Source organism: Gorilla gorilla, chromosome 9 (genome assembly GCF_029281585.2).
Source record: "Gorilla gorilla gorilla isolate KB3781 chromosome 9, NHGRI_mGorGor1-v2.1_pri, whole genome shotgun sequence".
NCBI lineage: Eukaryota > Metazoa > Chordata > Mammalia > Primates > Hominidae > Gorilla > Gorilla gorilla.
Window position 1 is genome coordinate 51736354 of NC_073233.2, and position 12582 is coordinate 51748935.

General features: G+C 50.5%; 1 protein-coding gene across 1 annotated transcript; it reads left to right on the forward strand.

The window, feature by feature from the left end:
• Window positions 1-349: 349 nt before the first annotated feature.
• On the forward strand, window positions 350-856 carry LOC101135699 (putative uncharacterized protein FLJ41423). The gene is given in 1 exon segment (XM_019036174.1): window positions 350-856. A coding segment is annotated over 1 exon segment (507 nt).
• Window positions 857-12582: the final 11726 nt, after the last annotated feature.

The following is a 12582-nucleotide window of genomic DNA, read 5'->3' on the forward strand; positions in this document are numbered from 1 at the left end:
AGTTTCCCCATCACCAAGATGGGAGATTGGCTGTCAACTCTGCCAGCTTCCTGCCTGGAGCGCAGCCCTGACACCCTGCCTGCAAGACACACGTTAGCAACGACCGTTCTCTCTACGCCAAGCTCATTTGTCTGAGCGTATCAGCAACACGACACCCCGCAGTTCAGTGGATTTGATGTGAGCTCCCGCCCCTGGCATACCTAGCGTGTAATACCTGCAGCTGAAAAGGGGCATTTGAAGGCAAAGTGCATGGCAGAAGGAAGCCTGTAGGTGGCGCTATGGCTCCGGTTGCCCAGCTGCTCCCGGGAGATCCATTTTCAGAGGATCTGAGAAAAACCCGGCAGGGTTGATGGCAGCTCTTTCTTCTCGGTGCCCTCGCAGTGCAGCAGGCCCCGCTTATTTGCAAGAAGCAGCCAGGTCAGCCCACTGGGCCTCCCCACCTCTTGTGCCCCTTCGCACATTTCAGAGCTCTCTCTTTTCCTCTGGGTCCTTCCATTCAGGAGAGGAGGAGGAGGAGGAGGAGGTGAGCCTGTTGTGAACGGCGTTGGTGGGGCAGCGGCCGGTTCCCCTGTTTCTGGGGAGCCTTTTCTGTGGTGGTTGCAGGCAGGGGCCCTCAGTGTGGAGCTGCGGTGAGCCTGTGCCCCGTCGTATTTGGGTCACAGCCTCCGTGACCCCCAGCCCCCGCCAGGCACTCCACACCTGCGGTGATTCGCTTGATATTTTAAAAGCACTCCATCTTCTGCCTGCTGCCTTCTCTCCATTCATCTGGGTCCAGGTTTTCACCGAGCCATCTAATAAAGAATCCAGAGGGGAGAATGATGGGGGCGAGGAGAGGGAAAGTGCTAACATTTATTAAGTGCCCGCTGGGTGCCCAGCACTTCCTCAACAACTAGAGCAGCGGTCTTTCTGCTTTCTTTCAGCTGCGTAACACTTTCCTCCATCCAAAATCGCAAGCCTAACCTGGCCGTGTAAACAAACACCAGGGAAGCGCCTCTGATGGAAGGGGATGGGGCACCTAAGGCCCTGTCCCTCACCATGTAGCATCCTCCCCACTCCTAACAGACACTTTGGTGCTTCCATGAAACCTGGATCTAAAAGCTCTGTGCTCATTAAATCTACATATAACTCTCCAAGGAAATAGTATCCCCATTTTTATAATACCAAGCTAAAGGCCAGAGAGGGAGAGTGTAGGATCACACAATTTTTTTTTTTTTTTTTTTGAGATGGAGTTTCACTGTCACCCAGGCTATAGTGCAATGGCGTGATCTCAGCTCACTGCAACCTCCACCTCCCTGATTCAAGTGATTCTCCTGCCTCAGCCTCCTGAGTAGCTGGGATTATAGGCGCGCGCCACCACACCCAGCTAATTTTTGTATTTTAATAGAGACGGGGTTTCACCATGTTGGCCAGGCTGGTCTCCGAGCTCCTGACCTCAGGTGATCCGCCTGCTTTGGCCTCTCAAAGTGCTGGGATTATAGGCGTGAGCCACCGCGTCCGGCCCAGGGACACGATTATTAAAGGGCAGAGAGCCAGACTGGGGAGGCAGGTGTGCTCCATTCCCAAGCCCATGCTTGCCCTGGCTCTGCTGGGAAGACAGTAGGTGCTTTGCTTCCTGAGAAAGGGCAGGAAGAGGCGTGGCTCCTCCAGCTGTACAGACGACCAGGCCAGATCCACATGGCCCCGTTTGGTGCTTGGATGTCTGGTAAACTGCCTGCCAAGGAGGAACTCAGGTAGGACAAGAGAACTGTGGGTGGTGGGAAACGCATGGGGAATGGGTTCTGTGCCGCCAGTGAAATGGTCTTTCAGCCTGCCAGGCTCCAACTTGGCTGACTTTAGAAGAAATCAGCCAGCCATGGATTGCTGGAGATTCAGACACAAGCTTTCCAGGCCCTGATGAGTCCTTGTTTTCTTCCAGGACAACTGGGGTTTGGGACTGTAAGCTATGACCCAGATCTTGGTTCCCATTTCGCACATGAAGAGAAGATTGGCCCTTAAAAAGCAAAATGCTTTAAAACAAAAACAAAGAAAAGAAAAAAAGGAATTCACTTTTTTGCTTGCAATTTATTGTTTTCTTATAATCTTATAATGACCATCAATTTGGATTCAGAAATACCTGGATCAAAAGGTCATGTCGGTGCTAAGACCTGACTTCCCTGCATCTCAGTTGCTTCCTCTGTAAGATGGCATCACAAACACTCCCCATGCCATCGGGCTGCTGTCACTGGTTCTTGTGTGTGGAAATGTCAATCCCAGGGCCTGAGGTGTGCAAAGTCAATAGTGGTTCTCTCCCCACTTCCATCCCCCAGTTTTTCTCAAAGCCTGTTGAATGTATGATGTGTCCTAAATGGAAGTGCTTCCACGGGGCACTGAGAGGATGGGTGATCTCTTCTCACTGCAGTCAACTGGCTGAAACGCTCACCTTTTCATCTTAGCATGTGAGATGTGACACTCTGATCCCCGGAATTGTAAATTCAGACTCTCAGAGAGCTCAGGATGGCAAAATCCAACCTCTTCGTTTTTAAGATGGGGAAATTGGTTTGCACAAGGTCGTGCAGCAGGTTTGTGGCAGAGCTGGAACCCACACCTGCTGATTCCCAACCTGGTGCTCTGTCTGTCATCCTGGGTGACAAGGAGCCATGGAGGCCGCAGGGAGGAAGGACCATGGGATGCTGTCTTGATCCCTCTGGCCTGTGACTGTGAGGGAAGCTCACTCTGCTCTGTGAGCCCCATCACATGGGTGTCATGTGTGAGGGTGAGTGGTGCCTCCCTTATAGAAATGAAACCCCAAGAGCCAGGAAGAGCCCAGTCATCATCCAGATTCATAGGGAAAGCCAGCTCCTATCAGAGGCATCGGGGGGTGAGGAGGCCTGCCAAACTTGGAGTTGAGTCCCATTCCTGCCTCTTGCCAACTGTGTGCCCTGGGCAGGGGATTTCTCGAGTTGAGCCTGTTTCCTTACGAACTGAGGAGAGTAAAATTACAAACCCATAGGTTAATGTGAAGATTCAACAAGTTAATATAATACTAATACTTAATGAGCATTTGCTATGTGTCAGGTTGGGTTCTAAACTCTTTATATGTATTTGCTTATTTAATCTTCATAACAACATAGTTTGCTGCTAAGGGAATGGAGGCTCAGGATGGTTAAACAAACCCCAGGGACAAAACTGGAGAGGACAGTGTAGATTTTGAGCCCAGGTAGCCTGGCTCTGGCACTCTACTCTTAACCACTGTGCTCTTTGACCTCAATTTCAGCAGAATCCAGTGCTTAGCACATAGAAGCTCCAAAAATGTCCACCCCTTCCTTGCTGTCTGTAACCAGCCTTCCTCTCCACCCCTTCTGGCCCTCAAGAGTAGGTTCCAGAAGCAGGGTTCTGTTATTTCTCAGACACCAAAAGTTGACCCAACTCGATTGCTCTATCTTGAGTTATTTTACTTCTCTGTTTTGTTGTTGGTTTTGGGTTTTATTGCCTTTTCTTTGATCAAAAGCAAGACTGAATTGCCTACAAAGGCAAATCTGATTCTGTGCTCCTGAGCACCAAGTGAGCCTCAGCGATCGGCTCAGCTCAGCTCCTAATGCCAACCAGTGAAGGAGCATGGTTTCTTGGTTTCTAACTGCTCACATGCATGGCTAACCCCCCAGCCCCAGACGAGCTTCCCTGACCAATTTGGGGGAAAAATACACCTTCTTGTTTGTGGGTTTCTGGCGATACTTGTTCAGTTTCATGGTTACTACAGAGACCTTGTCAACACATCCAAATACTCTCCTTAGCAAAGAAATTTTCTTCTCCCCAGTCTCTGCATAGCCCCAAAGAACACAGGGTCTCAGGAAGAAGCAGGAAAGGCTTAGCCTATGGGCCTTCTGAGCCCAGCCCAGGCTCTGGTTCCCTTTCAGCTGCTTGCAGACTTTGAGCCTACAGAGGATAAAATGAGGGAATGAACAAGAAGTGCTGTTTGAGTGGGATTGAGTTTCAGGGCAAATAAAGGGAAGTGAATCAGAACAACGGAAAATCTGGCCAGGGTATTTAAACATTCAAATTTCTTTCTTTTTCCAGTGACCTAAGTACAGGCAATCTGCACTGGGAATCTGGATCCCTTACTCCTAATATTATGGCTGGAAGGGCAAGGTCAAGACTCCCAGTGGACTGGATACTAGGGTTGGGTCTCAGGTCTGCTCCTGATGGCCGAGGCCAGCAGCTACATTGCATTTATACAAATGGTTAGCGGAGCTCCCAAGCTGGCTCCTGTCTTTCCATCTCTGCTTGTTGAAAGCTTACCCATGCTTTATGACCCTGCTTTGTTGCCACCACCTCCAGAAAGACTTAGAATCTATCTCCTCTTTTGCCCTTGTACCTCTAATTATAATCTCATCTCTCATCACCTCCTGCCCGACGTCATGGTTGCTTGTATGTCTGCCTTTATTCCAGAAATTCTCATCAAGCTGTAATTATGGGGCAGGCCCAGAGCTAGTCACTGGCGATGAGAAAGATCTAATCCCTGTCCTTATTTCAGGGGCTCCCATATGCTCAACAGCCTAGCAGAGACGGACAAGTCCACACGTAATTTAGGCAGACGGAGAGGGATGTGCTGAGTACCTGGGGCATCTCTGCCTGCAGATGGGGAAGGGGTGATCCAGGAAGGCTTCCCAGAAGTGATGATGCCTGGCTTACATCTTAAAAGATGAGTTTCACAGAACAGCATAGGGGACAGGGGAGAAGGTACAATTCATGAAGGCGGAACAGGATGTGCAAAGCCAGAGAAGTGTGATGTCTTCAGGAATGAGCCCCAAGGAGCCCAGATGGCCAGTGTCGGGGGCATCCTGGGGCGCAGGGGCAGGAGGTGGGATTGGGCAGGCAGGGACTGTCAGACCACAGAGGACCTACTATGCACTGCTTAGCAGCTTGGGCTTTATCCTGCCAGCTGTGGGGAGCCATGAAAAAGTTTTCAGGAGGCAAGAGACCCGACAGGGTTTGTCTTTTAAAAGGACAACTGGGGCTGCTGAGTGAAGGATGGATGGTTGAGAGGCAGAAGGTGAAGCAGAGAGACCAGCTAGTAGGTAGTGGCCTTCATCCAGGTGAGGGACCATGGTGTGGACCGAGTGATACCAGTGGAGGTAGAAGTAAGAGGATTTGAGATCTGTTTAGGAGGTAGAATTGGCAGGATCTCGTTGTTGATGGGATGGGAGAAAGAGAGGGTGAGTTGGAGATGACTCCCAGAATTGTGGCATCGTTGGCCAGGGTGGATGATCAGATCTGAGGAGGAAAGTGGCACTTTTTGCTTAGGAAATGCTGATCTAAGGAGCCTGAGGGATACCTCAAGGTGCATCTAGACGCTCTTCCCTCCTCTTTCCCCTGCTCCCCAGGCCAGCCCTTGCTGTGGCTTTTCCTCCAACCTGTTGTCCAGACCCACACTAAGGTGGTAGCTTGGAGTTAGATCACCAGATTTGGAAAAAGTCACCAGATGAATGCACTCCTACTGCAGATGTTTGAGCTGGATTCCGTGTGCCCTGCCTCCCTGGGGTTTTCAAACTTCAAGGAGAAATCCAGGAGAAAAAGGACACAAACAGTGGAATTCCAGGTTTGTTAGGAGAGAGATTTAGCAAGTCCTTCTCTAGGGCCTGAAAACACACTTGCTCAGGCTGCTGGGCCTGCTCCTCTCGGGTCACGGTCCTGTGTGCCCTGGTCCAGCCCTGCAGCCTTCAGTTGTGCACCCAGCCTGCATCACCAGCCACAAGGCCCCAAGTACATCCTTTGTTTTTCCTGGGCCTACTTCTTTATTTATCAAATAACAGAATTGTGCTCCTTCTCTTCCCACCCCACCCCCCTTATCTTCTCTTCTTCCTTAGTGATAAAGAACAAGGACTTCAGAATCAGGTAAATCTGGGTGTAAATTTCAGTCCTACAACTTTCTACCTGTGTAAGTTACTTCACTAGTACCTTAGTCTCCTCATCTGTAAAGTGGGGACAGTAATGGTACCTACTTCATATAAGTATCGTTCATATTCAGTGAGACAATGTATGGAAAACTGTCAGCTCAGTGCCTGCCACCCAGGAAATGCTCCAAGGTCATGGCCATCACGGGCATCAAGGTTCCTTCCCTCCCGCTGACCTCCCCTCCCTCTCTGATATTTTTTGCAAATACTCCCATTACACGGCTATCTCTGGCCTGGGCTGCTGGCTGTCCGGTCTGGAGGCAGAAGACTGAACTGAATGGCCCCTTGAGGTCTTTTTTGTTTGGAAGTCTTGAGTCTCAAAGGCTTGGGAGCATTCTCCCTGAACTTTCTTCATCTGGGTTCTCATTGTGATGTGGGCCCTGGGCTCTGTGGGTCTCTGTCTCTATTTAGTTTTTCCAAGTCACCTGGAGGCTCCCTCCCTCCACTCCCCACTCTCAGCATCCCCTCCTGGGTCCAGACAGGTTCATGCAGAGCACACTCTCCATCAGCCATCATGGCCCACCTGCTGGCTCCCCAGTGACTGGGTCTCTGATTGGCTTCCTTCTGCATTTCCCAAGGATGTTCTGAAGAGCTTCACGTGCTTCCCCCTGCCTGCCAATGCTCAGCGTTTCTGAAGCTGGCTTCAGAGCAGAGGGAAATTGCTTTGGGAGAATGAGTATTCTTTTTTATCTTTTACTTTTTTTGAGATGGAGTCTCACTCTGTCACCCAGGCTGGAGTGCATTGGCGCGATCTCGGCTCACTGCAACCTCCACCTCCCAGGCTCAAGTGATCCTCCTGCCTCAGCCTCCCAAGTAGCTGGGATTACAAGCACATGCCACCACGCGAAGCTAGTTTTTTGTATTTTTAGTAGAGACAGGGTTTCGCCATGTTGGCCAGGCTGGTCTTGAACTCCTGACCTCAAGTGATCCAGCCGCCTCGGCCTCCCAAAGTGCTGGGATTACAGGCATGAGCCACCGCACCTGGCCAGAATTAATTTTCACATTCTCTGTACCTCCTTCACGCCTGGCAGTTCCTGGTGCCCAAGGAGCTTGCCTTTGTGTGATTTCTCTGCTGATCACCTTGGTCCATGTCCCTGGGTATTAGGGTTCTCCAGAGAAACAGAACCAATGGGATGCATATAGAGAGAAAGATTCATTTTAAGGAATTGGCTCACCCAATTATGGAGGCTGGCATATCCAGAATCTGCGGGATGGGCTGGCAGAACCAATGGGGCAGTTCAAACTCAAAGGCTGTCTGCGGCTGAATTCCCTCCTGCTCAGGGCAGGTCAGTCTTTTGTTCTATCGAGGCCTTCAACTGATGAGAGGAAGCCCTCCCATGCTACGGAGGGCAATCGTTTTACTCAAAGCTCACTGATTTCAGTGTTAATCTCACCCCCAAATCACCCTCACAGAAACAACTAGAATGATGTTTAACTCTGGATCTGGGGACCGTGGCTCAGCCAAGTTGACACATAAAGTGAACCATCCCACCCTGTTATTGGCAAACATACCAGACACATATCCCAGGCCTCGGGGAGGCTGTCACTCATCTTGGATTCCAGACCACACAGTAGTAAGATTTTGTTCCCACTTCTCCAGAAGATCATGTTGGGAAGCCACCACCCACTAGGTGTAACCTCTGCCTCGGCCAGTCAAGGCCTCCTGGACTGCAGCAGCGCAGGACTGGGCCCGGGCCTGGGGCTGAAGGCTGCATGTTGGTTACTGAGTGTGTAATGGAGGTTGTAGGGAGGGGATGAGGGGTGTTGCTGCCCCATGGCCTCACAGACAGTAATTTTCTTTCTTTTTTTTTTTCTTTTGAGATGGAGTTTCGCTTTTGTTGCCCAGGCTGGAGTGCAATGGCGCAATCTTGGCTCACTGCAACCTCTGCCTCCCGGGTTCAAGCAATTGTCCTACCTCAGCCTCCCGAGTAGCTAGGATTACAAGCATGCGCCACCAAGCCTGGCTAAATTTTGTATTTTTCGTAGAGACAGGGTTTCTCCATATTGGTCAGGCTGGTCTCGAACTCCCGACCTCAGGTGATCTGTTGGCCTCGGCCTCCCAAAGTGCTGAGATTATAGGCGTGAGACACCACGCCTGGCCAGACAGTAATTTTCAAACCTGGCTGCATACCAGAATCACTTTAAGTTGTAGATTCCCAGACCTCACTATCAGGGGAAATTCAGAGGCACTAGTCAAATCTAGAAAGATCAGGGCATCTAAATTATTAGGAAGTAATTAATGTATCCCCATAGAAAACTCAGAATGAGAGTGGAGCTGTGAGCATCTCCTGGGGCCAGGCATTTCCTGTCTCTTTCAGAGGTGAGGCACCTGGTCCGACCCATCATTTCACGCTGAATCGCCTGTTGACCCATCTCACTTGAACGACTCCTGGGATGGAGGCCTGGCTCCCTCCAAGGCAGCCCCTTGCGTTGGAAGAAGGGCAATGGTGTGAAGCCTGTCTGGTTGTACCCTCCAGCTGCGGGTCCTTACTCCAGCTCTCAGAACCAGAAGGAATCTGTCTAATTGCTCATCTACTGGAGAGCCCTTGAGGTACTGATGACAGTGTTCACTTCCTGCTGTGTCTTCTCTAGGATAAAAAATCCCCAGCCCTCTTCCAAGCTGTGTCTCTCAGCATGAGGCCCCAGCAATGGACTCTGCTCAGGCTTTTGTTTGGCCCCTACAAGGCCTACCAAAGCAATCACCTCCTTCCTTCTGAACACTCCACCCCCATTAATGTGGCCAAAGCCACGTGGCTGCTTGTGTTAGCTCCATCACACTGAGGATAGAACCCTCAGTGTTAGCTCCATCACACTGTGGATAGAACCCTCCAAGCCTGAGCCCCAGCCTGCATCCTTATCCTCCTCTTCTCTTTTGCCTTAACTGTTCCACCTGGAAGAGGGGCTTCTTCAAGGTCCTGGACACTCCAGAATGTTCTCCTCCACTTAAAAAACACAAGGATGGTCTCCAGGCACCTGAGGAAACACAGTCTCCTGCCCTTTAGGATCAGCCACCTCTGAGGCCAAGACCTGACCCAGATTCTGGTACCCTTCACAGGAGGAGCCACCACAGTGGAGAAGGAAGCTCATGGCTTTTGGGCAAGGTAGGCTTAGGTTCAAAACCCGGCTCTCCCTGTAGGACCTAGGGCAACTGATCCTCTCTTTCTTAATCTGTAAACGGTACCTGCCTACAAGGGCTGTGCTGAGACTTCTGGATAAAGTGTCAAAGCACCTAGCCCAGGGCCAGCACATAGTAAGCACACCTAAGTCTAAGTTCTCATCTCCTCTTGAGGGACTTAGATCTTTTATCCCTTTTTCTTTCCCATCAAATCCTCCAATTCTAGCCCCTAATGTGGAAGAGCTGTATTGACTCAACACACTAGTACACCAGTACACCAAGGCACTAGTCAAATCTTATGGCTTTGGGCAGAGAATGCCCCCGTGTGGGTTGTGTGACCTGGGGCAAGCCTCTTCCTTTCCTCTGATTGTGGGTCTTTCATCTCTGATTTGAGATGCGCAGGCTAAGAAGTCACATTTATTTATTTATTTATTTATTTATTTATGGATATGGAATCTCGCTGTCACCCAGGCTGGAATGCAGTGGCACAGTCATGGTTCACTGCAGCCTTGACCTCCTGGGCTCAAGCGATCCTCTTACCCCGCCTCCGGAGTAGCTGGGACCAAAGGCGTGCGCCACCACACCCAGCTAATTTTTGTGGAGATAGGGTCTCACTCTGTTGCCCAGGCTGGTCTCAAACTCCTGGGAGCAAGCGATCCCCCCACCCAGGATTCCCAGTGTTGAGATTGCAGGCATGAGCCACCACGCCCGGCCCAGGAAGTCACTTTAAAGCCCCTTCTAGCTCTGCCTGTTGGGTCTCCCCAGAAGCCTCCTTGTCATTTGGGATCCTTGGCCCTGGGAGGGAGCTGGGTCAGCTGTGAAAATCATCTAACGAGCGCCCAAAGAGGAGGCTGGACCATTCTTCCTCACCACTCAGCCTGATTTTCTTTTTGTTTGTTTGTTTTGTTTTTTGTTTTTGTTTGTTTGTTTGAGACGGAGTCTCGCTCTGTCATCCAGGCTGGAGTGCAGTGGCACAAGCTAGGCTCACTGCAATGAGCCATTCTCCTGCCTCAGTCTCCTGAGTAGCTGGGACTACAGGCGCCCGCCACCACGCCCGGCTACATTTTTGTATTTTTAGTAGAGACGGGGTCTCACTGTGTTAGCCAGGATGGTCTCAATCTCCTGACCTCGTGATCCACCCACCTTGGCCTCCCAAAGCGCTGGGATTATAGGCGTGAGCCACTGTGCCCGGCCCACTCGGCCTGATTTTCAGCACCCGATCATCTCATTCATTCCTCAGACACCCACATGTCCCCACTTGTTGGCAGGCACGATGAGGGCACAGATGAGAAATAAAGGGTCTTTCACTTCAAGATGCTGACAGGCCAGCAGGGCAGACAGACAAGCAAACAAATAGCTAAGCCAGGGTGACAGGAGCTATCCTAGAAGCAGCAGACAGAGCACAGAGGAGGCAACACGTGATTCTACCAGGGATGAGGGATGGGTGGTGGTTCAGAGAAGCTAACGAGAAGCGAATGTTGGCGTTCAAGCTTGAAGGATGAGTGGGGGTCTGCCTGGTGGGAAAGGGAGGAGGGGCACTGAAGGCCAAGGACACAGCATGAGCATTGGCCCAGGGATTGGAAAGTCCTGTTCCACTCTTGGAATGACCTAAGAGTTCAGCAAAGCTTGAGGAAGTTGACTGGGAGATGAGAGTGGAGGCACGAAGGCCAGCTGGCTGTCTGCTGTGGAGATCCAGACTGGAGGCCACGGGAACATGAACTAGGACAGAGCCTTTGTCCTTAGTAGGCAATTTGGGGACACAAAGACCAGCCAGATCTGGATCCTCCTTTCCGGGGACTGACCATCCATCCAACCATTCACTCATCAATAAATGTCGATATAGCACCTATGCTGTGCCAGATGCTGTGACGGCAGTGAGCCTCCTCCAGGAGGAAGAAATGGCCTGTCCTCCTGTGCATTAATTTCCCAGGGTGGCTACAAGAAAGTGCCATGATCTGAGTGGCTTAAAACCACAAAAATGCATCCGTGCATAGGTCTGGAGGCTGGAAGTCTGAAATCGAGGTGTCAGCAGGGCTATGCTCCCTCTGAGACTCCAGGTAGAATCCGTCCTTGCCCCTGCCTACCTTCTGCTGGTGGCCATTCATCTTAGGGTTCCTTGGCTTGCAGACGCATTAATCCAGCCTCGGCCTCTGTCATCACGTGACCTTCTTCCTGTGTGTCTGTCTCTGTATCGCTTCTCCTCCTTGTCATAAATAGACCAGTCATATAGGATTAGGGCTCATCCTAATTGAATAGGACCTCATCTTAACTAATTATATCTGAAAAGACCAAATTTCCAAATAAGATCACATTCACAGGTACTGGGCAGTTGGGTCTTCAACATCTCTTTCTTGCGGGGTGGGGGAGGTGGAGACACAGTTCAATGTACAATGCCAAGTAATCACAATGCACTGTGGCAACTACCTTAGAGGAATTGGGGACAGGCTGTGAGCATTCAGAATAAAGAGTTCTTGCCAAGCAGAGGAATCCTCAGTGGCTTCCTGGAGGAGGTGGCCTTTCAGCCATACATTGACAGGATTTAGCTATGGAAATGGAAGGGCATCCCAGGCAGAGGGTAGTGCAGGAGTACAAGCATGTAGGAGGGAATTGCAGGGCAGTAATTATGTCACTTGTTGTAAGCAGTACTCAGAAAGCCCTCTCATCTCACCCTTCTGCCTGCCTGCCCCCCCCCCCCCCCACCAAATCTTATACATGCCAAGCTCACTCCAGCACCATCCAATCTTGCACTTGCATTTGATGGGGTTTGGAAGAAAACTGCTGCCCGGAGTCATCATGACATTCCTATTCATGTCCAAGCCTGAATTTGTTTTTCTTCAGCTGCAGTGAAGAAAAAAAAAAAATAAACTCTGTATTTATCAAGCAGCAAACCAGTAGGAAATTATAACCTTTTAAAATAAATATGTATCTAATTATAGGAGAGCAGCATTTACTTTTGCAGTACTGTCAGGATTTCCCCGGCCAGCCTAGTCTACAGATAATGTTCCAACTGCCCCCAACCCCCAAATCTCACTGGGCATTAACCTCAAAAATACCACCTTTGCTGATCTCTCAGCAGACAGTGGTTTAGGCTGCGCTGAGATGCCCTGAGCAGGCTGGAGAGGAACCTGATTCCCCAGACTTTCCTTTTAAAGCCAGAGGCCCAGCCCCTTCACTGGCTCCTAACCACAAAGCCACAACCCGCACCCCCAAGAATGTCTGTTCTGTCCAGCACACATCTCTGTGGTTGGCAGTTTTCTCCCTTGCAGAAAAGTCAGAAGTCCCAGAGGGAGCAGAACTGAGCCATCTTGGGGAAGGAGCTAACACTGAGGGCTCGTCTCATGCCAGGCATGGCGCAAGGCCCTTCCTTCACTTCTGTATTCCTGTCATCTGTAAGTCCACAGACAGTGATCTAGCCCCGAATGTCGCGTCCACACACACCATGAAGAACAAGTAAGGAACAGGAGCAAAGTGTGTAAAGTGCCAACGGGAGCCCAGGCACCTATTAAGTGCTGATAGGAGGCAGCTGTTGTTATTCAT